The sequence below is a fragment of the Acanthochromis polyacanthus genome, chromosome 8 (assembly GCF_021347895.1).
Source record: "Acanthochromis polyacanthus isolate Apoly-LR-REF ecotype Palm Island chromosome 8, KAUST_Apoly_ChrSc, whole genome shotgun sequence".
Taxonomy (NCBI): Eukaryota; Metazoa; Chordata; class Actinopteri; family Pomacentridae; genus Acanthochromis; species Acanthochromis polyacanthus.
The window spans coordinates 37465319-37489122 of record NC_067120.1 but is presented as its reverse complement, the minus strand read 5'-3'; the positions used below and the strand labels follow the sequence as shown (position 1 = coordinate 37489122).

General features: G+C 36.4%; 2 protein-coding genes across 2 annotated transcripts in view; both read right to left on the bottom strand.

Annotated features, from left to right (window-relative positions):
* Positions 1 to 23804, bottom strand: part of gan (gigaxonin) — a 182657-nt gene that overhangs the window by 55913 nt on the left and 102940 nt on the right. The window lies entirely within an intron of this gene.
* cmip (c-Maf inducing protein) overlaps positions 1 to 23804 on the bottom strand; it is an 87014-nt gene that overhangs the window by 7524 nt on the left and 55686 nt on the right. Inside the window, exons 10-16 of the mRNA XM_051952039.1 lie at positions 21716 to 22171; positions 19499 to 19564; positions 8480 to 8506; positions 8345 to 8393; positions 8160 to 8267; positions 4577 to 4693; positions 1448 to 1588 (exon numbers count right to left, since the gene is read on the bottom strand). Coding sequence (XP_051807999.1) covers positions 1448 to 1588; positions 4577 to 4693; positions 8160 to 8267; positions 8345 to 8393; positions 8480 to 8506; positions 19499 to 19564; positions 21716 to 22171 — 964 coding nt within the window. The remainder of the gene's footprint in view (positions 1 to 1447; positions 1589 to 4576; positions 4694 to 8159; positions 8268 to 8344; positions 8394 to 8479; positions 8507 to 19498; positions 19565 to 21715; positions 22172 to 23804) is intronic.

Sequence of the window (23804 nt, the reverse complement as noted above, 5' to 3'; positions counted from 1 at the left end):
TTTGTGTCTCATTTTTGTCATTTTGTCTGTAATTTTTGTCATTTTGTCTAGTTTTTCTCACTTTGTGTCTCATTTTTGGCATTTTGTGTGTAAATTTTGTCATCTTGTGTCTTGTTTTTCTCATTTTGTCTTGTTTTTGACATTTTGTATCTCGTTTTTGTCATCCTGTCTCATTTTTCTCATTTCGTGTCTCATTTTGTCGCCTTTTTGTAATTTTCTGTCTCCTTTTGATCATTTTGTGTGCAAATTTTGTCATCTTGTCTAATTTTTGTCATTTTTTGTATCGTTTTCTCATTTTTTGTCATCCTGTCTCCTTTTTATTTGTGTATTGTTTTCTCATTTTTTGTCATCCTGTCTCATTTTTGTCATTTTGTGTCTCATTTTTGTCATTTTTTCCTCTAAGTTGACCCATAGAGACACGTTTAAAGGATTTTTTCTCTTTTTTTAACCGAGTTTCCGAGTCTTAATGATGCGAGCCTTTTGAACAGCGCTCAGTTCAACAAGGGCGTTTACTATCAGTCAAGTAAGAGAGGAAATCTTAACACCAAAGCACCGTTTTCTAGGAAAAATGTTGTTCTATGAAAGGAGGTTCTCAGTTAATGTTATTAGCTGCAGTCATTTTGTTGAGCTGGACATGAAAACATGGCAGGAAATCAGAAAAAACAAGCACATTAATTCTGTCTGGAGTCACGTTGCAGCCACTTCACGGTCGTCAGATAAAGCATCTCGCTCAGAATTGGACCGACTGTAAACGTTTTTGCTGTGATTATTTGATTAGACGCAAAAAGACAGGAAAAGGGGCCCAGTGGCTAAAACTATTGGAATTATCTTTTAATGGGAAAGAACAAAATTACAGCAATAAACCAGGTGAAGTTACAGGCTGCTTGAAGCCGTGATGGCAGTAAATAGCACTGATCTGTCTCCTTTCTGCTGCTGTTTGCTTCCCTTTAGAGACTTCTGAATAAAATTCAGGTCTTAAAATGGTTCTGGGAGCATCAATTCACAAACCCACTGATATTAAAACCACATAAAAGACTTTACCTCCAGTTCAACGAATAAAATCTTTAGAATCCGCCTGTCATTTGCAAAAAAAAAGGTTCTGTAAATATCTTCTGTAATATCTAAATATTTTAAATGATCTGTTTGAGTTCAGTAAAGAGGAAAAATTAAACCCTAAATCTGTCAAAAAATAGCTTAAGTTGGAACTGTGGATCGGAGGAGCTCAGGTATCAGATATAACTGACCAAGCTGTTCTAATTTCTTCCTCTTTTTGCGCTCGAGTCTGAACCTCGGATGTCACCAGCGTGCCGGATTGAAAATTAGCTGCAAGTAGGTCACACGCCTGACTGACAGAACAAGGATCTGTTTGTTTTGAGGAGGTGGTGACGTGATTTTTCTGCCTTCAGTCCTCCACCGTAGAAGCACAGGATGCTGCTGCAGGACTCACCAGTTCTTTGAGCTCTCGCTGCCGGTCGCAGAGCTGCTCGTACATGCGAAGGCCCACCTGGGTGCTCTCCAGGGTGGAGATGATCTGCAGCTGGGTGTCTTTGTTCTCGATGATGTTGTACTCCAGCATCAGACACAGGATCTGCACGCACACGGAAACAACACGCACCGTTACAGCTGCACGTTTTTTCTTTTTACCAACGCGTCACTACAGACTGCAGTATCTTTGTTCTTGAAGCTTAACCCTTCTGTTGTCCTCATTTAGGCACCAAAAAATGTTGTTTCTTTGTCTGAAAAAAATCCAGAAATTCAGCAAAAAATTCCCCAAATTTATAAAATTTGTAAAACCTTTAGGAAGAAAATTCCTGAAAGGTTTCCCTTAAAAGTTTTATTTTAAAAAATTCCCCAAATTATAAAATTTGTAAATCTTTAGGAAGAAAATTCCTGAAAGGTTTCCCTTAAAAGTTTTATTTTAAAAAATTCCCCAAATTATAAAATTTGTAAATCTTTAGGAAGAAAATTCCTGAAAGGTTTCTCTTAAAAGTTTTATTTTAAAAAATTCCCCAAATTATAAAATTTGTAAACCTTTAGGAAGAAAATTCCTGAAAGGTTTCTCTTAAAAGTTTTATTTTAAAAAATTCCCCAAATTATAAAATTTGTAAACCTTTAGGAAGAAAATTCCTGAAAGGTTTCTCTTAAAAGTTTTATTTTAAAAAATTCCCCAAATTATAAAATTTGTAAACCTTTAGGAAGAAAATTCCTGAAAGGTTTCTCTTAAAAGTTTTATTTTAAAAAATTCCCCAAATTATAAAATTTGTAAATCTTTTGGAAGAAAATTCATGAAAGGTTTCCCTTAAAAGTTTTATTTTAAAAAATTCCCCAAATTTATAAAATTTGTAAATCTTTAGGAAGAAAATTCCTGAAAGGTTTCTCTTAAAAGTTTTATTTTAAAAAATTCCCCAAATTATAAAATTTGTAAAACCTTTAGGAAGAAAATTCCTGAAAGGTTTCTCTTAAAAGTTTTATTTTAAAAAATTCCCCAAATTATAAAATTTGTAAACCTTTAGGAAGAAAATTCCTGAAAGGTTTCTCTTAAAAGTTTTATTTTAAAAAAATTCCCCAAATTATAAAATTTGTAAATCTTTAGGAAGAAAATTCCTGAAAGGTTTCTCTTAAAAGTTTTATTTTAAAAAATTCCCCAAATTATAAAATTTGTAAACCTTTAGGAAGAAAATTCCTGAAAGGTTTCTCTTAAAAGTTTTATTTTAAAAAATCCCCAAATTATAAAATTTGTAAAACCTTTAGGAAGAAAATTCCTGAAAGGTTTCCCTTAAAAGTTTTATTTTAAAAAATTCCCCAAATTATAAAATTTGTAAACCTTTAGGAAGAAAATTCCTGAAAGGTTTCTCTTAAAGTTTTATTTTAAAAAATCCCCAAATTATAAAATTTGTAAAACCTTTAGGAAGAAAATTCCTGAAAGGTTTCCCTTAAAAGTTTTATTTTAAAAAATTCCCCAAATTATAAAATTTGTAAATCTTTAGGAAGAAAATTCCTGAAAGGTTTCCCTTAAAAGTTTTATTTTAAAAAATTCCCCAAATTTTAAAATTTGTAAATCTTTAGGAAGAAAATTCCTTAAAGGTTTCTCTTAAAAGTTTTATTTTAAAAAATTCCCCAAATTTATAAAATTTGTAAAACCTTTAGGAAGAAAATTCCTTAGAGCTTTCCCTTAAAAGTTTTATTTAAAAAATCCCCAAATTTGGCAATAAATAAATAAAAAAATTAAATAAAAATCTTCCAAAAAATCCTAAAAATATCTAAAGTGATTCCACTTTTAATATTTTCTTTAAGAACACTCACAAAAATCAACCAAAATCCAGCGAAATTTTTAACATTTTTAACATTTATTTTTTTTCCACCAAAAAATGTTTAAAAAAAATCCCAAAAATGTTGAAAATGTGGACATCAGAAGTTTCACTGTGAAAGTATTTTTTTCCCCACATTTTCAAACTTTAAAACGGATCAGTTTGACCCGCAGGACGACACGGGGGTTAAAAAGGTACAAATCCCCGACTGAAAACCGAGTGTCTTCCCTTTAAACTTGTGAATTTATATGGCAACATAAGAGGTTACAGTAATGTGGTTGATGAAGTTTCACCTAAATGCAGGTGTATTTGCAGTCGTTGTTGAAGATAAACTGCTTTAAAAATGTGAGACCAAATGGATCCACATAAATAAACTGAACAACCTGGTCATCACCTGAGAAACATCCCAGAAAAAAAGACGCAAAACAGCCACAAAGAGAGAAAACAGGCATATAAAGCCGTTACTAAGACGACGAGACACCGCAGGACGACAAAAGTAATCCGAGTTTACCGTTTACCAAAATAAAACGACTGCAAAATGGTTTAAAACTGTGGCTACAGGATTTAAACGACCAAAATGCACATAAAATAACAAATCACTGAAGCAAAATGACCTCGAAGACGCACAAAATGAGACATTATATGACCAGAAAGTGATGCTAAATTATCAAAATGACAAAAATGTAAACAAACAACTGAGAGAGGATCTGAATCCAACGAGAAGAGTCACAAAAGCAAGACACTGGTGCAAAACCACTGTAAAGTGACGCAAAACGGCCAAAAACAAACACTGTATGACCACCAACTGAAAACAACCATAAAATGATGTTAAACTGTCAAAATGAGACATGAACTACAAACAAACGCCTGAGAAAGGACTCAAAGCAAACGGGAAGGACCACAAAAATGCAAAATGATCAAAATGTTGAACATCAAGTGATGCGAAACCACCACAAAAGGACATAAGGCAGCATGGCAGACGGATGCAAAATGATCAGAAACAAACACTTCAGTGATGCAAAACAAACACAAAGTCATGCTAAACTATCAAAATGAGAAACAAAATATAAACAAGCAACCAAGAAAGGACGTAAAACAGCCAAGAAGCGCCACAAAACAGCTACAAAAACAAAGTAAACATCTAATAAACATGCACTACGTTTGTTGTTGTGCTGGGTGTCTGTCTTTGTGTTGCTTTATAATCCATCCATGAAGCTACCGTGTGGTAAAATAAGAGTGTTTGTCACGTAGCCGGGTTAAAGGCTCACCTCCACCATGGTCTGGTTCCCCCTCAGGGCCAGCAGCATGCAGGGGCCCAGCTTGTTCTCAGCCAGACTCAGGAGGAACTTCTTGGTCTTGTAGCAGGAACCCATCAGGATGTGAACCTGGAGGAGGAGGAGGAGGAGGAGGAGGAGGAGGAGGAGGATGAGGAGAGTCAGTCCACCTTCATACTGCTGAGATCAGCGGGTCAGCGACGCATGAGAAAGCTCCTAGATCTCCATGGTAACTGATGATGTGGAGCTCACCTGTTCAGAGTTTCTGATTTAAATCGAGTCTCCTTTTAAACTAAACACTTCCCGGTGAATATTTATGAGCGATACGGATTCTCAGCTGAGCCACAATGTTTTATCTGCAGACCTGTCGAGCTTTATGCTACTAAAACCACTGAGTGAAGCCTTTTAATTACAGTATCGCACACTGTATGCATCGCGTTGCCATGGGAACCTACACACGTGGACAAAATTGTTGGTACCCCTCAGTTAAAGAAGGAAAAACCCACAATTCTCACTGAAATCACTTGAAACTCACAAAAGTAACAATAAATACAAATTTATTGAAAATTAAATAATCAAAAACAGCCATTACTTTTGAATTGTTGATTAACATAATTATTTAAAAAAACAAACTAATGAAACAGGCCTGGACAAAAATGATGGTACCTCTATAAAAGATTGAAAACTATTTGACCAGAGTGACATGATTAACTCAGGTGTGTCATTTAATTGACATCACAGGTGTTTCCAAACTCATAATCAGTCAGTCTGCCTATTTAAAGGGAGACAAGTAGTCACCCTGCTGTTTGGTGAAAAGGTGTGTACCACACTGAACATGGACAACAGAAAGCGAAGGAGAGAATTGTCCCAGGACATCCGAAAAAAAGTTATAGACAAACATCTTAAAGGTAAAGGCTTTAAGACCATCTCTAAACAGCTTGAAGTTCCTGTGACAACAGTGGCTCATATTATTCAGAAGTTCAAGACCCACGGGACAGTAGCCAACCTCCCTGGACGTGGCCGCAAGAGGAAAATTGATGACAAATTGAAGAGACGGATCGTTGGAATTGTATCCAAAGAGCCCAGAGCAACCTCCAAAGAAATTAAAGGTGAACTCCAAGGCCAAGGTACATCAGTGTCAGATCGCACCATTCGTCGTTGTTTGAGCCAAAGTGGACTTCATGGGAGACGACCAAGGAGGACACCACTGCTGAAAAAAACTCATAAAAAAGCCAGACTGGAATTTGCAAAAATGCATGTTGACAAGCCACAAAGCTTCTGGGAGAATGTCCTTTGGACAGATGAGACCAAACTGGAGCTTTTTGGTAAGGCACATCAACTCTATGTTCATAGACTCAAAAACCAAGCATACGAAGAAAAGAACACTGTCCCTACGGTGAAACATGGAGGAGGCTCAGTAATGTTTTGGGGCTGCTTTGCTGCATCTGGCACAGGGTGTCTTGAAAGTGTGCAAGGTACGATGAAATCTGAAGACTATCAAGGCATTCTGGAGAGAAATGTGCTGCCTAGTGTCAGAAAGCTTGGTCTCAGTCGCAGGTCATGGGTCTTCCAACAGGACAACGATCCAAAACACACAGCCAAAAACACCCAAGAATGGCTGAGAGAAAAGCGTTGGACTATTCTAAAGTGGCCTTCTATGAGCCCAGATCTGAATCCCATTGAACATATGTGGAAGGAGCTGAAACATGCCATTTGGAGAAGACACCCATCAAACCTGAGACAACTGGAGCTGTTTGCTCATGAGGAGTGGGCCAAAATACCTGTTGACAGCTGCAGAACGCTCATTGACAAATACAGAAATCGTTTAATTGCAGTGATTGCCTCAAAAGGTTGTGCAACAAAATATTAAGTTATGGGTACCATCATTTTTGTCCAGCCCTATTTCATTAGTTTGTTTTTTTAAATAATTATGTTAATCAACAATTCAAAAGTGATGTCTGATTTTGATTATTTAATTTTCAATAAATTTTTATTTATTGTTACTTTTGTGAGTTTCAAGTGATTTCAGTGAGAATTGTGGGTTTTTCCTTCTTTAACTGAGGGGTACCAACAATTTTGTCCACGCGTGTATATGTATTTAGTCGGTGATGCCTGTTTGGTCCGTTTCACTGCAGCTGATAGATCACAGGTTAGATGGTATTTATTACAGAGAATATTCAATCAGTAACTTTAATTCCACTTTGATTCGACCACAAATGAACCCTTAATGCTGCAGTGTTTGGACTGACATGCTCCCACAAGAAAAATCAACGTGTTTTTACGCCTTTTTTGTCATTTTGGTAAAGAATAATAATTAGTTTTATTGTTAGTATTACATTTTTGTCCATATAAGAATGATTTCATGCTTGAAATCTGTTTATTTTTTCATTTTATAACAGATTTTGAACATTTTGATCTTTCAAAAAGAAGAATATTACACAGAACAGCTATATTTTTTTCTGTTTTGTTGACATTTTTCCACACTGTTTCCTTGTCTGAAAAAAATCCAAAAAATCAGCAAACAAATTCCCCATATTTCTGAAAATTTGTAACAAAAAAAATCAGGAAGAAAATTTCAATAATTCCTGAAAAGTTTTGTTTTTAAAAAAATCCCCCAAATTTGGCAAGAAAATTCTTGTAAATATTTTCAAAAAATGAGTAAAAATCTTCAAAAACATCCTAAAAATATCTAAAATGATTCCATATATATCAGTAAAACTTCTAATATTTTCTTTAAGAACATTCACATAAAAATCAACCAAAATCCAGTGAAATTCGCTGGATTTTGGTTGATTTTTATGCGAATGTTCTTCAGAAACATTTTTAACATTTCTATTTTTCCACCAAAAAAGGATCAAAGATTTCCCAAAAGTGTTGAAAATGTGGACATCAGAGGTTTAACTGTGAAAATATATTTACTTTTCCAAACATTTTCAAACTAAAACGGGTTAATTTTGACCCGCAGGACGACACGAGGGTTAAAAGTATAAAAGCCAACTTAAAGACTGAAATGGAATAATATCAGAAACATGTTTTTTGAGGAATACCTGGAAAATAATGATAAAAACGTTTCATTACAAAGATAAACTATGACCCACTGATTTCCTTCATTATGGGACAGTGTCAGAACTAAATCCAATTAAATAAAATATCATGTTTAATAGATGAAGTTTAGTAACTTTATTGTGCAGCTGTCAGTTATCAATAATCAGCTGCATTGATAAATCGGTAAAATAAATATATTAGCGCACGTTTAACAGTTTTCTACCAGCATTACGTCTTACATCATTTCTAGTCGCAGCATTTTAAATCCCTCATTGTTCTCCATTAAAACAGCCTCTCGACTGAAGCGATCGCTTTATTTCGTGCAGAAGAATCACATCAAGCACAACATCCTCTTTTATGTGAGGAGCAGAAAGTCTGAGTTAAAGAAGGTAAACAACCGCCCTCACACCCGTTAACTCTGACTGAGGTTGTAGTTTTTGTCGAGTCGTCTCACTCAAAGAAAGCCCGACTATGTTGGACGTTCTTCGTCGTTCAGTCCTCTGACGTTCAAGCTCCGTGTTCAGACACTCACCATGCTGGCAAACAGCTCGCCGTCGTCATCACAGGCCACGCCCCCTGGACTGTAGAGCTGGAACCAGCCGTCTTTACCTGAACGCACGCTGAGCAGGCAGGAGTGCACCTGGAAACACACACACGGCTTAGTTATGGCGTTAAACGCCTCTAAACGGAGCTAAATCTGCACAGACACGCTCTCACCTCCTGCCTCGGGTCCTCCGCAAACCTCTGGATGACATATTTCAGCTCCCTGTTTGGACGGAGAGACGTCAGACGTCAGCCGGTTTAAAGACACATCAGCGGGTAAAAGAACAGAGTGTCGAGGGAGATACTTACTTTGTGAATTTGGCGTGTGCAAGAGCTCTGCAGGGAGAGAAAACAGAGACACGTGAGACGCTTTAGAGCAAAAGGAGCAGGATTCAGTCAGGAAACCTGATTTTACTGTGTTTAACTCCTGCAGATGTGACGTTACAGAACATTCAGGCCTTTCTGGAGGCTGCTGACGGCACAGAAGAGCAGAGCTGCTTTATTTGGGTGAATACAGTCGGGTTTCAGAGGAAGTTCAGAGCTCAATACACTGGAAAAACGCTCCTCTCAAAACAAGAAAAAGATAACTTATTTCAAGGAACTTTTACTTTGAAATAAGTGTAAAAAATATGCCAATAGAACAAGTGGCTTCATAAGATTTCTTGAAATAAGATATGATATTTAGAATCTTGAGATCTTAAAATTAGCTGCGAAGACTTATTCTTATTTTACCAGGATTGTCAACCCTCCTGTTGTCCTCATTTACGGCACCAAAAAATATGTTGACAAAAATCCAAAAATTCAGCAAAAAATTACCCAAATATATAAAAAATTGCAGAATCTTCAGGAAGAAAATTCCTTAAAAGTTTCCATTGCATTTAAAAAAAATCCCCAAATTTGTCAAGAAATAAAAATTTAATAAATAATAAATAAAATTGCAAATATTTTTATTTAAAAAATAAATACAAATCTTAAAAAAAAACAATATCTAAAGTGATTACACGTATATCAGTAAAACTTCTAATATTTTCTTTAAGAACATTCGGGGGGAAAAAAATCAACCAAAATCCAGCGAAATTCGCTGGATTTTGGTTGATTTTTTTTCCCCCGAATGTTCTTAAAGAAACTTTTTTTTAACATTTCTTTTTTCCATTAAAAAAATGTTCAAAAATTTCCCCCAAAAATGTTGAAAATGTGGAAATTTTCACAGTGAAAATAAATAATAAATAATAATTTATTTTTTTTTTAAATCTTGCTTCACAGCTCACGTTTGTCAGTTTGAGTAAACAGAATATGTTGTACTTTTTCTCGTGGGCGTTTTGGATTTTTTTCTGAGTTGGGAGCCATATTTGTAGTTTTTTTTCCCAAGTGTTCATTATCAAAACTACAAAATGTCTCCGGATTTGTTTACATGACGTTTATAAAATTTAACAGAGCTCATTAGGATGTTTTCATCTTGTGTTTGACAATTAAAAGACACATTTCACAGGTGAACAGGATATTTTGTGCTGGTTCTTGTGAGTTTTCTCAGCTAGGAGTCATAGTTGTAGTTCTTTTTACACCTTGCTTTAGAGTTGCTACATAGTGGTGAATACAGCCGCGTTTCACAGCGAGTTCACAACTCATTACGATATTTTCAGCTGACGTTTGTTAGTTTGGACACATGTAAATATTTTATAGAGCATTTTGTATTTTTTTCATGGATTTATTTCTGAGCTGGGAGCTATAGTTGTAGTTTTTTTAAGCTTTTTTTAAATCAAAACTACAAAATGTCTCAAAATTTCCACGCAATGTTTACAAAAATGTAACAGAAAAGTAACCAAAGGTGTTTATATACATGTTTAAATACAGAGAACCTACTAATGGGGGCATTATTCAGAGACTTAAATAGGGTCAAAACCGAACAGCACTAGAAACACCAAAAAATGACACAAAGGCAACTAAAAGAAAACCTAAAAGCGACCAAAAGAGAAAAATATTCCGGCACATCCAAAGCCAACTACAGGCCGCTAAAAAGAGAGTAAAATAAGGTGTAGATTTTAGAGGACACGCTGGAAACGCGTCCACTTTAATATTTAGAATAATCAAAACAATCAAAATATGTAAGAAGTAAAAAGAAAAAACTTGGAAAATCACTTCAGCATTTACTCCTTTTGTTTTCTGTTACACAGATAATCTTCCTTCATAAACTGTTGCAGAAAAGGCAAAATTTGTCACATCAAAATCCACTAAAATGCAGTAAATGAAGCGTTTGATGCTCAAAAACGTTCAAACTAAAGCTCCAGCAGTAACCTCAGAGGCGAATGAATCGTCTTTTTACACTTTAACTTCTTAAAGCAAACAGGTGCTAATTGTGAGTCTAAATGTGACTCGTCGTGTCCTGGGAGGCTGCTGGGGGGGGGGGTGTGTTGTTGCCGTCCTGAATGACGCCCGGAGCCATCGGCCAGGTAACGGGTGCGCAGGTGAGAAGCAGGCGAGTCCCAGTGTTGGACAAACAACGAGCCGTCGGAGCGTCGCCTCTAATGAAGCTCGGGATCAGACGACCAATTAGAGGCGTGACTCGGGGCGGCCCACAGCCAATTACAGCGAGCTCTGGGGGCAGAAAAGCCTCCCCTCCAGCCCCACATCCCCCGGGAGGCGTTTCGAGGCTCCTCACCTACGTCAGCGCTCGGATCCCCGAAGGAACCGGCTAGAGATCCCTGGAGACGCCGAGCAGAGGCTGGAAAGGAGGAGATTCGGTCACGATGTCGCAACAGATGCCGCCGCCTCCGTCTAAACCCTGATTCATCGGAGAGTTGCGGCGTCTTGATTGCTTCAGTGCTGCTTCTGAGAAATGAGGACTTTTGGTTCCGGTCCAAAAACAGCCTGTAGCCCTGTTCACAGCCTCATAATGTCGGGTTTTTCCAGCTCAGAAAAAAAAAACAGGCCTTCAGGGAGCAAATATGCACGACAGAAAGAGCGATTAATCCGCGGGTCTGGGTTTAATTATTGGACAGAAATGAGCCGTTGCCTGGTGTTTTTTAACTTCTGGTACAGAAAAATGAACATTAAGCTTCAGTAAACTGGTTAAAAATGTTAATTTTTGTTATATTGTCTTCATTTTAGTGCTGGTGGCTGTTCATCGGTGCTTGACTGAATGATAACCGTCATTTTCCATTTGACCCTCGTGTCGTCCTTCAGGTCAAAGTTGACCCGTTTTAAAATTTAAAAATGTTAAAAAACATAATCTATTTCCACAGTGAAACTTCTGATGTCCACATTTTCAACATTTTTGGAATTCTTTGAAATTTTTTTGGTGGAAAAATAGAAATGTTAAAAATGTTTCTTAAGAACATTCACATAAAAAAATCAACCAAAATCCAGCGAAATTCGCTGGATTTTGGTTGATTTTTTAATGTGAATGTTCTTAAAGAAAATATTAGAAGTTTTACTGATGAATGTGGAATCACTTTAGATAATTTTAGGATTTTTTTTGGAAGATTTTTACTCATTTTTTGAAAATATTTACAAGAATTTTCTTGCCAAATCTGGGGGATTTTTTAAAACAAAACTTTTAAAGAAAACTTTCAGGAATTATTGGAATTTTCTTCCTGAAGGTTTTGCAAATTTTTTAGAAATTTTTGGATTTTTTTGTTGAATTTTTTGGATTTTTTTCAGACAAGGAAACAATATTTTTTGGTGCCTGCAAATGAAGACAGCAGGACGGTTAATTAAGTTCTGATGTAAACACACATCGTAGATATTTTATCTTATCTTTTATTCTATTCTAACTCAGGAAGTACCCCCGTAATTTCGTCGTATTATTGTTTGCAGCTGTAATAAGAGGTAATAAAAGTCTTAAAATTAGCCATCGTGACGCTACATGTTGGTTCGCGGCTTTTTAAATTTAACCGTTGCCATCTCGGCTTTTCTGAAACCTGGAGAGAAGTGGATCTGACCACGATACATACTCTGCTTTATTGACATTTTTATTTAAAAATCCAACACTAATTTACTAAATCAACAGCGCTTTGTATTGAAAGACGCTTAAAACTAGCAACTGAGACCAAAAACTGGTTAAAAAGTTGATTACTGAGCTAACAAATCAAATAAGAAGGAGGCCCGTTTAATAAGGTTATCTTATTTTGAAAGTCTCCTTGACATGCGGACTAGAAATTCATCCTCCTTTTATTGTGAAGGATTGACTTGTTGGATCCTTACAGGTGGGATCAGCGATGGCTGTATTTTAAGAACATGCCAGACTCCACAAGTTTGACGACTGAAGATGACACTTTAAAACCCAAGTGTTGGGTCATCTCCATTCAGTCTTTGACACAATAAAAAAAAGAAATACAAAATCTAAATTTTAAAGCAGCTAAAGTGTCAGATTTTGTCTCGACTGTCAAGGTTGCTGGGAGGGTATTTGGATAGTAAGGAGGGATTGGCGAGTAAACTAACTATTAAATGTAAAATTATGGCTGATGAGACACTTAACTACTTTCATTTTTTGAGTTAAATAACAAAAATGTAAAATTATTTATTGTTTTTCTTATCTTGTAGCTCTAAAACCAAGATTCCAACAAAAACCATGACTTTTGTGATGGTTTCAGCCGTAATCTTCTCATAATTGTTCTATTCTGTTCACATTGAAGCGATTTACTGAGGTATTTGGTGATTTTAAGTGCTCTGACAGGATGTATGAGCGAGTAAAGCGAGTAGGAGTACTGGTAAAGTACTGCATCAATTAGCAGTATTAGTAAGAGTAATACTTCTGTTAGAGTCTTAGTGGAACTCATCACTGCTGGAGAGTAAACAGCTAAAATTATGGATGATTAGGCACTTTAACTGCTTTCGTTTTATGAGTTAAAGGACAAAAATGTAAAATATTTCTTTCTTTTGTCTATACTGAAGCTCCAATGTATGGATGTATGCAAATTTAAATCCGTAAATGCACATAACCAAATCAATCGCAATTCTGTTCTTAATTAGTTTAGATTCTTTCTCTTCAAAAAAATCCTAAAAATTCTAAAATTACTGAAAGTACTGGATCCATAAACAGTATCTGTAAGAAGAGTAGTTGTGTTTTGAACCATTAAATGTAAAATTATGGATGATTAGACACTTGAAATGACAAAAAAACGGCAAAAACAAGACAAAATGGCAAAAAGAAGACACACGATGACAAAAATGAGACACAAGATGGCAAAAATGAGACATGAAATGACAAAAATGAGACATGAAATGACAAAAAGGAGACACAAGGAGACACAAGATGACAAAAATGAGACATGAAATGACAAAAAGGAGACACAAGATGACAAAAAGGAGACACAAGATGACAAAAATGAGACATGAAATGACAAAAAGGAGACACAAGATGACAAAAATGAGACATGAAATGACAAAAAGGAGACACAAGATGACAAAAATGAGACATGAAATGACAAAAAGGAGACACAAGATGACAAAAATGAGACATGAAATGACAAAAAGGAGACACAAGATGACAAAAACAAGACACAAGATGGCAAAAAGGAGACACAAGATGGCAAAAAGGAGACACAAGATGGCAAAAAGGAGACACAAGGTGGGAAAAAGAAGACACAAGATGACAAAAACAAGACACAAGATGACAAAAAGAAGACACAAGATGACAAAAAGAAGACACAAGATGACAAAAAGAAGACACAAGATGGCAAAAAGAAGACACAAGATGACAAAAACAAGACACAAGATGACAAAAAGAAGACACAAGATGACAAAAACAAGACACAAGATGACAAAAAGAAGACACAAGATGACAAAAACAAGACACAAGATGACAAAAAGAAGACACAAGATGACAAAAACAAGACACAAGATGGCAAAAAGGAGACACAAGATGGCAAAAAGAAGACACAAGATGACAAAAACAAGACACAAGATGGCAAAAAAAGACACAAGATGGTAAAAATGAGACATGAAATGACAAAAAGGAGACATGAAATGACAAAAAGGAGACACAAGATGACAAAAACAAGACACAAGATGACAAAAAGGAGACATGAAATGACAAAAAGGAGACATGAAATGACAAAAACAAGACACAAGATGACAAAAAGGAGACATGAAATGACAAAAAGGAGACATGAAATGACAAAAAGGAGACACAAGATGACAAAAAGGAGACACAAGATGACAAAAAGGAGACATGAAATGACAAAAAGGAGACACAAGATGACAAAAAGGAGACATGAAATGACAAAAAGGAGACATGAAATGACAAAAAGGAGACACAAGATGGCAAAAAGGAGACACAAGATGACAAAAAGGAGACATGAAATGACAAAAAGGAGACATGAAATGACAAAAAGGAGACATGAAATGACAAAAAGGAGACACAAGATGACAAAAGGAGACACAAGATGACAAAAAGGAGACATGAAATGACAAAAAGGAGACACAAGATGACAAAAAGGAGACACGAGATGACAAAAAGGAGACATGAAATGACAAAAAGGAGACATGAAATGACAAAAAGGAGACATGAAATGACAAAAAGGAGACACAAGATGACAAAAAGGAGACACAAGATGACAAAAAGGAGACACAAGATGGCAAAAAGGAGACACAAGATGACAAAAAGGAGACATGAAATGACAAAAAGGAGACATGAAATGACAAAAAGGAGACACAAGATGACAAAAAGGAGACATGAAATGACAAAAAGGAGACACAAGATGACAAAAAGGAGACACGAGATGACAAAAAGGAGACATGAAATGACAAAAAGGAGACATGAAATGACAAAAAGGAGACATGAAATGACAAAAAGGAGACATGAAATGACAAAAAGGAGACATGAAATGACAAAAAGGAGACATGAAATGACAAAAAGGAGACACAAGATGACAAAAAGGAGACATGAAATGACAAAAAGGAGACACAAGATGACAAAAACAAGACACAAGATGACAAAAAGGAGACATGAAATGACAAAAAGGAGACATGAAATGACAAAAACAAGACACAAGATGACAAAAAGGAGACATGAAATGACAAAAAGGAGACATGAAATGACAAAAAGGAGACACAAGATGACAAAAAGGAGACACAAGATGACAAAAAGGAGACATGAAATGACAAAAAGGAGACACAAGATGACAAAAAGGAGACATGAAATGACAAAAAGGAGACATGAAATGACAAAAAGGAGACACAAGATGGCAAAAAGGAGACACAAGATGACAAAAAGGAGACATGAAATGACAAAAAGGAGACATGAAATGACAAAAAGGAGACACAAGATGACAAAAAGGAGACACAAGATGACAAAAAGGAGACATGAAATGACAAAAAGGAGACACAAGATGACAAAAAGGAGACACGAGATGACAAAAAGGAGACATGAAATGACAAAAAGGAGACATGAAATGACAAAAAGGAGACACAAGATGACAAAAAGGAGACACAAGATGACAAAAAGGAGACACAAGATGGCAAAAAGGAGACACAAGATGACAAAAAGGAGACATGAAATGACAAAAAGGAGACATGAAATGACAAAAAGGAGACACAAGATGACAAAAAGGAGACACAAGATGACAAAAAGGAGACATGAAATGACAAAAAGGAGACACAAGATGACAAAAAGGAGACACGAAATGACAAAAAGGAGACACAAGATGACAAAAAGGAGACATGAAATGACAAAAAGGAGACATGAAATGACAAAAAGGAGACATGAAATGACAAAAAGGAGACACAAGATGACAAAAAGGAGACATGAAATGACAAAAAGGAGACACAAGATGACAAAAAGGAGACATGAAATGACAAAAAGGAGACATGAAATGACAAAAAGGAGACACAAGATGACAAAAACAAGACACAAGATGGCAAAAAGAAGACAAGATGACAAAAAGAAGACACAAGATGACAAAAACAAGACACAAGATGACAAAAACAAGACACAAGATGGCAAAAAGGAGACACAAGATGGCAAAAAGGAGACACAAGATGGCAAAAAGGAGACACAAGGTGGGAAAAAGAAGACACAAGATGACAAAAAGAAGACACAAGATGACAAAAAGAAGACACAAGATGACAAAAAGAAGACACAAGATGACAAAAACAAGACACAAGATGACAAAAAGAAGACACAAGATGACAAAAACAAGACACAAGATGACAAAAAGAAGACACAAGATGACAAAAACAAGACACAAGATGGCAAAAAGGAGACACAAGATGGCAAAAAGAAGACACAAGATGACAAAAACAAGACACAAGATGGCAAAAAAAGACACAAGATGGTAAAAATGAGACATGAAATGACAAAAAGGAGACATGAAATGACAAAAAGGAGACACAAGATGACAAAAACAAGACACAAGATGACAAAAAGGAGACATGAAATGACAAAAAGGAGACATGAAATGACAAAAACAAGACACAAGATGACAAAAAGGAGACATGAAATGACAAAAAGGAGACATGAAATGACAAAAAGGAGACACAAGATGACAAAAAGGAGACACAAGATGACAAAAAGGAGACATGAAATGACAAAAAGGAGACATGAAATGACAAAAAGGAGACACAAGATGGCAAAAAGGAGACACAAGATGACAAAAAGGAGACATGAAATGACAAAAAGGAGACATGAAATGACAAAAAGGAGACACAAGATGACAAAAAGGAGACATGAAATGACAAAAAGGAGACACAAGATGACAAAAAGGAGACACGAGATGACAAAAAGGAGACATGAAATGACAAAAAGGAGACATGAAATGACAAAAAGGAGACATGAAATGACAAAAAGGAGACATGAAATGACAAAAAGGAGACATGAAATGACAAAAAGGAGACATGAAATGACAAAAAGGAGACACAAGATGACAAAAAGGAGACATGAAATGACAAAAAGGAGACACAAGATGACAAAAACAAGACACAAGATGACAAAAAGGAGACATGAAATGACAAAAAGGAGACATGAAATGACAAAAACAAGACACAAGATGACAAAAAGGAGACATGAAATGACAAAAAGGAGACATGAAATGACAAAAAGGAGACACAAGATGACAAAAAGGAGACACAAGATGACAAAAAGGAGACATGAAATGACAAAAAGGAGACACAAGATGACAAAAAGGAGACATGAAATGACAAAAAGGAGACATGAAATGACAAAAAGGAGACACAAGATGGCAAAAAGGAGACACAAGATGACAAAAAGGAGACATGAAATGACAAAAAGGAGACATGAAATGACAAAAAGGAGACACAAGATGACAAAAAGGAGACACAAGATGACAAAAAGGAGACATGAAATGACAAAAAGGAGACACAAGATGACAAAAAGGAGACACGAGATGACAAAAAGGAGACATGAAATGACAAAAAGGAGACATGAAATGACAAAAAGGAGACACAAGATGACAAAAAGGAGACACAAGATGACAAAAAGGAGACACAAGATGGCAAAAAGGAGACACAAGATGACAAAAAGGAGACATGAAATGACAAAAAGGAGACATGAAATGACAAAAAGGAGACACAAGATGACAAAAAGGAGACACAAGATGACAAAAAGGAGACATGAAATGACAAAAAGGAGACACAAGATGACAAAAAGGAGACACGAAATGACAAAAAGGAGACACAAGATGACAAAAAGGAGACATGAAATGACAAAAAGGAGACATGAAATGACAAAAAGGAGACATGAAATGACAAAAAGGAGACACAAGATGACAAAAAGGAGACATGAAATGACAAAAAGGAGACACAAGATGACAAAAAGGAGACATGAAATGACAAAAAGGAGACATGAAATGACAAAAAGGAGACACAAGATGACAAAAACAAGACACAAGATGGCAAAAAGAAGACAAGATGACAAAAAGAAGACACAAGATGACAAAAACAAGACACAAGATGACAAAAACAAGACACAAGATGGCAAAAAGGAGACACAAGATGGCAAAAAGGAGACACAAGATGGCAAAAGGAGACACAAGGTGGGAAAAAGAAGACACAAGATGACAAAAAGAAGACACAAGATGACAAAAAGAAGACACAAGATGACAAAAAGAAGACACAAGATGACAAAAACAAGACACAAGATGACAAAAAGAAGACACAAGATGACAAAAACAAGACACAAGATGACAAAAAGAAGACACAAGATGACAAAAACAAGACACAAGATGGCAAAAAGGAGACACAAGATGGCAAAAAGAAGACACAAGATGACAAAAACAAGACACAAGATGGCAAAAAAAGACACAAGATGGTAAAAATGAGACATGAAATGACAAAAAGGAGACATGAAATGACAAAAAGGAGACACAAGATGACAAAAACAAGACACAAGATGACAAAAAGGAGACATGAAATGACAAAAAGGAGACATGAAATGACAAAAACAAGACACAAGATGACAAAAAGGAGACATGAAATGACAAAAAGGAGACATGAAATGACAAAAAGGAGACACAAGATGACAAAAAGGAGACACAAGATGACAAAAAGGAGACATGAAATGACAAAAAGGAGACATGAAATGACAAAAAGGAGACACAAGATGGCAAAAAGGAGACACAAGATGACAAAAAGGAGACATGAAATGACAAAAAGGAGACACGAAATGACAAAAAGGAGACACAAGATGACAAAAAGGAGACATGAAATGACAAAAGGAGACACAAGATGACAAAAAGGAGACACGAGATGACAAAAAGGAGACATGAAATGACAAAAAGGAGACATGAAATGACAAAAAGGAGACACAAGATGACAAAAAGGAGACACAAGATGACAAAAAGGAGACATGAAATGACAAAAAGGAGACATGAAATGACAAAAAGGAGACATGAAATGACAAAAAGGAGACACAAGATGACAAAAAGGAGACATGAAATGACAAAAAGGAGACACAAGATGACAAAAAGGAGACATGAAATGACAAAAAGGAGACATGAAATGACAAAAAGGAGACACAAGATGACAAAAACAAGACACAAGATGGCAAAAAGAAGACAAGATGACAAAAAGAAGACACAAGATGACAAAAACAAGACACAAGATGACAAAAACAAGACACAAGATGGCAAAAAGGAGACACAAGATGGCAAAAAGAAGACACAAAATGACAAAAATCTAAGATAATTTTTCTTTTCTTGTACCTCTAAAACCAGGATTCCTACAATATCGTGACTTTTGTGATGGTTTCAGCCGTAATCTCCTCTCATAATTGCTCTATTCTGTTCACACTGAAGAGTTGTACTGAGGTATTTGGTGACTTTGGTGCTCTGACAGGATGTGAGAGTGAACAGGGTGAATGAAGTGTGCACTCACTCTTTAGGGAAGGGGATGGGCTGCAGCAGACTGGCCAGAGCGGGTCTCCAGTCGTCGTAGTCCGACCTGACGGACACAAAGGCAGAAAAGGAATCAGTGGGAGCAACAATGCAGAGAGGAGGGAGTTTCCTGCAGAACAGAAGCGGCTGAAACACGAGCGGCGCTGCGATGACGCAGATCTACGGCGCTGATGCAACAGAAGCCGCAGCGGCGTCGCATTACTGAGTTAAGTAACGCCGTCTTTGTTACAGACCAACAGCGGCTTTTCAGGCCGCCTGGTTCGGTTACCAGCAGCAGGAAAACGGTCACGTAACGGCTGCTCCACTTTCACCGGGAGCTCAGAATCAGTTCAGGCTTCATGTCGGTAACTGGGACACTTCTGGTGACGTGTTGGGATGCAAAGCCGGAGTTTAAAGTCAGACGTTTGTTTAAATTCTTCATGAATGACTCAATAATAAGCAGGAACCAGTTTATGCATCATCTGGATTTTTTGGCTCCTTTATGACGTTTAGCTTTAAATTAAACCCATATGTACAGACCTTCATTTTATTTTTATATTTATACGTTATGGCTAATGACTTGGAGCAGCACTTCCTGTTTTTTCTTCAACAACAATAAAAGCCATTTAGTTTAAAATTAATCTAAAACTAGACATTCTCTTTCCGAGGAGCAGATTATTGGCAGCATGTTTAAAGGTAAATCTGATTTGTGAACTCATTTTCTAAGAGGTGAAAAGAAAGATGATCACAGTTTCAGATTGAGAAAAATATGATCCATTTCTTTCATTATCTGCATTTAATCTACTTTACACTAAAAGTAAAGAGTCTGCCTCTAATTACTCGTTGAGTCAGCACACATTGCATTTAGTTTGAGGAATTTAAACACCAAAACTTTTTCAGTGATTTTGGACGATCACATTCACTATTAACATGCATAATTACTTTTATTCTATTACATATATTTATCAGAGGTTTACTAATTATCACCCTGACTAATTACTGGATTCAATCTTCAGCACTTCTCCAATTATTGGTGTCTTTATCATTTAAAAAATCCTAATAAATTCCGAAGAAAATAAATTTGATTCTGATGCAGTCGCCTCTTTCCATCTTCAACCGGAACAATGTCCCGCCCACCACACTCTGATTGGCTGTCGTTTAAATACATAACCAATCAGCACTGAAGGATAAATGTGGAAAATTTCCATTTATCCAGAAAGAATAAAGAGAACTTGATTAATATCAACATGATAGTCTGAATTATTTAATTTACATTTTAAGAACAGGTTTCTGGATTCAATTGTAATGATTTTCAGGCTGCAGATGCTGTTTGAAATGACTGATGATAATTTAATTAAACTGCTGCATAAAACGACCACAAAACGTTGGATAATAACTTTGTTTTCTGTCTGCCAGAGTCAGATATGAAGATAAAAAGAGATGTTAGCAGAAGACTGGAGCTGAAGCGGATCATATTATCTGAGGAAACAGGTGTGTTACTGGTGTTTTAGGTGTGTGTCATAGATGTGTTTCAGGTGTGTTAAAGGCGTGTTATACATCTTACAGGTGTGTTATAGGTCTTACAGGTGTGTGTTAGGTGTGTGTCAGATGTGTTTCAGGTGTGTTAAAGGAGTGTTATAGGTGTGCTATACATCTTACAGGTGTGTTATAGTTGTGTTCAAGGTGTGTTCCAGATGTGTTAGGTGTGTTCCAGATGTGTTAGGTGTGTTAAGTGTTCCAGATGTGTTAGAGGTATGTTCCAGATGTGTTAGAGGTGTGTTAAGTGTGCTTCAGATGAGTTAGAAGTGTGTTCCAGGTGTGTTAAAGGTGTGTTCCAGATGTGTTAGGTGTGTTAAGTGTTCCAGATGTGTTAGAGGTATGTTCCAGATGTGTTAGGTGTGTTAAGTGTTCCAGATGTGTTAAGTGTGTTCCAGATGTGTTAGAGGTGTGCTAAGTGTGTTCCAGATGTGTTAGAAGTGTGCTAAGTGTGTTTCAGATGTGTTACAGGTGTGTTCCAGATGTGTTACAGGTGTGTTCCAGATGTGTTAAAGGTGTGCTAAGTGTGTTCCAGATGTGTTCTAGGTGTTGTTCCAGGTGTGTTCCAGATGTTTAGAGGTGTATCACAGGTGTGTTAGAAGTGTGTTCCAGGTGTGTTACAGATGTTAGAGGTGTATCACAGGTGTTGTTACAGGTGTTAGACCTTCAGGTGTGAACTCACAGCATCTTGAGGATGAGGGCGAAGCAGCCCAGCACCCGGTCGGCCTGCGCTGGCAGCTGGATGGACAGCGTGTTGACGGCCGGACTGACCAGCAGACAGTCGATGAGGTTGGGCTCGCTGTCGCCGCCCGCCGGGCCGCCCTTCCTCTTGGCATTGGCCGAGTTGTTGTTGCGCTCCAGCTCCACCAGGATCTCGCTGGAGTTGACGACGGATGGCGGAGGGGAGAGCGGCAGGGAGGGCGCCGGGGAGGAGATGGGGATGGACGGGGCGGCGGGCGGGTTGGAGGGGTTGGAGGGCGGCTGAGGAGGGCTGGGGGCGGTGGACAGCGGCAGCAGGGTGGCGGGAGGCGGCGTCGGAGGCTCCGGGCGCAGCAGGCGCAGCGGCATCGGAGGCTTGCGGTCGTTCTGCTGCTGGCAGCCGTTCCTGATCTCCTTCAGACTGGGAGAGTTGTCCCGACTGAAACACAGCAACATGAACTCATGCAGAAGTCTAAAAATAAAGCGGTGACGGAGGGAAGGAGGCCAGAGATGCGCTACCAGAGAGATGGTTTTGGAAAAAGAGGCTTCTCTGAGGGGAAGGAAAGCTAAGGGACGAAGATAATGAGCCAACAAAAGCCTCCTGTGGACAACACCAAACATGCGTTTAATGCAGAGCAGCCAGGTAGATGGAAAATGTTTTATTTTGCTTCTCTAATGCACCACGACACAAAAAATCTACAAAAGAAAGTAACATCAAGGTGTTTAATATTCATCCTCTAATTTTTAATTTAGTTTCTCATATTTCTGCGTTTAATTTTACATTCTTTTTTATCTAATTAGCAGCAGATTTGAATGTTTTTACATCACCACATGTAACACCTTGTTTCTGCTAGCTTAACTTTTTGTTGCTTATTATTGCTTTCATTTGCAATTTGAAAAATAAAAAGTCACACTTTAACCCTCGTGTCGTCCTACGGGTCAAAATTGATCCATTTTAAAGTTTGAAAATGTGGAAAATAATATATAAAATTCCAAAGTGAAACTTCTCATGTCCACATTTTCAACATTTTTGGGAAATCTCTCAACACTTTTTGGTGGAAAAAAAAAGAAATGTTAAAAATGTTTCTTTACGAAAATTCACATAAAAATCAACCAAATTGATTTTTTTGTGAACGTTCTTAAAGAAAACAGAAGTTTTACTGATATGTGTCTATATATATATATATATATATATATGTAATCACTTTAGATATTTTTAGGATTTTTTAGAAGATTTTTACTCATTTTTTGAAAATATTTAAAAGAATTTTCTTACCAAAGTTGGTAGATTTTTTAAAAATAAAACTTCTTAGGGAATCATTGAAAGAATTACTGGAATTTTCTTCCTGAAGGTTTTGCAAATCTTCATAAATTTGAGGATTTTTTTTGTTGAATTTTTGGATTTTTTTCAGACAAGGAAATTTTTTTGGTGCCCGTAAATGAGGACAACAGAAGGATTAATGACCTTGAGCTTTATAAAGACTAAATGTTATTTTACTGTTTCAGCAGCTTGTTATTTTTTTTATAGTTGTAGCTTTTTAAGTCTAATTCCACACATTATAATCACATCTTTACATGTGGATGGTGTAAATATTTATTTTTAAAAAACATTTTTTGTTTAGTTTTTTCTATTTCTGCCTTGTTTTTATAAAATCATCCTTTATTGTTCTCTAGCTGTGGTAATGTGGAATTTTCCACGTGAAAGACGAATAAAGTTTTTCTGTATCTTATTAGCTGCTTTCTATTAGGTGGCAAAGATTCCAGAATAAGTTATTTTACATTTGTAAAAGCAGAATTAGGATCAAATTACTTGATTTGTATCCTTTTCAATCAGTAAAACTCACTGACAAAAAAAACACAAATATGAAATCTGACTGATGTAGTGGAAATATTAGTATTTATGAATAATTTTCACAAAATACACAACATAAAATGACATTTTTGTCTTCTTTTAAAAGAAGAAAAACCTTTAAAATCTGCAGTTTTGGCATAGATTTCTCAAAATCCAGATTTTACACAGTCATATAAGGTATGAATATTTTTATTTACTGTCTTCCCTATTTATATACTTA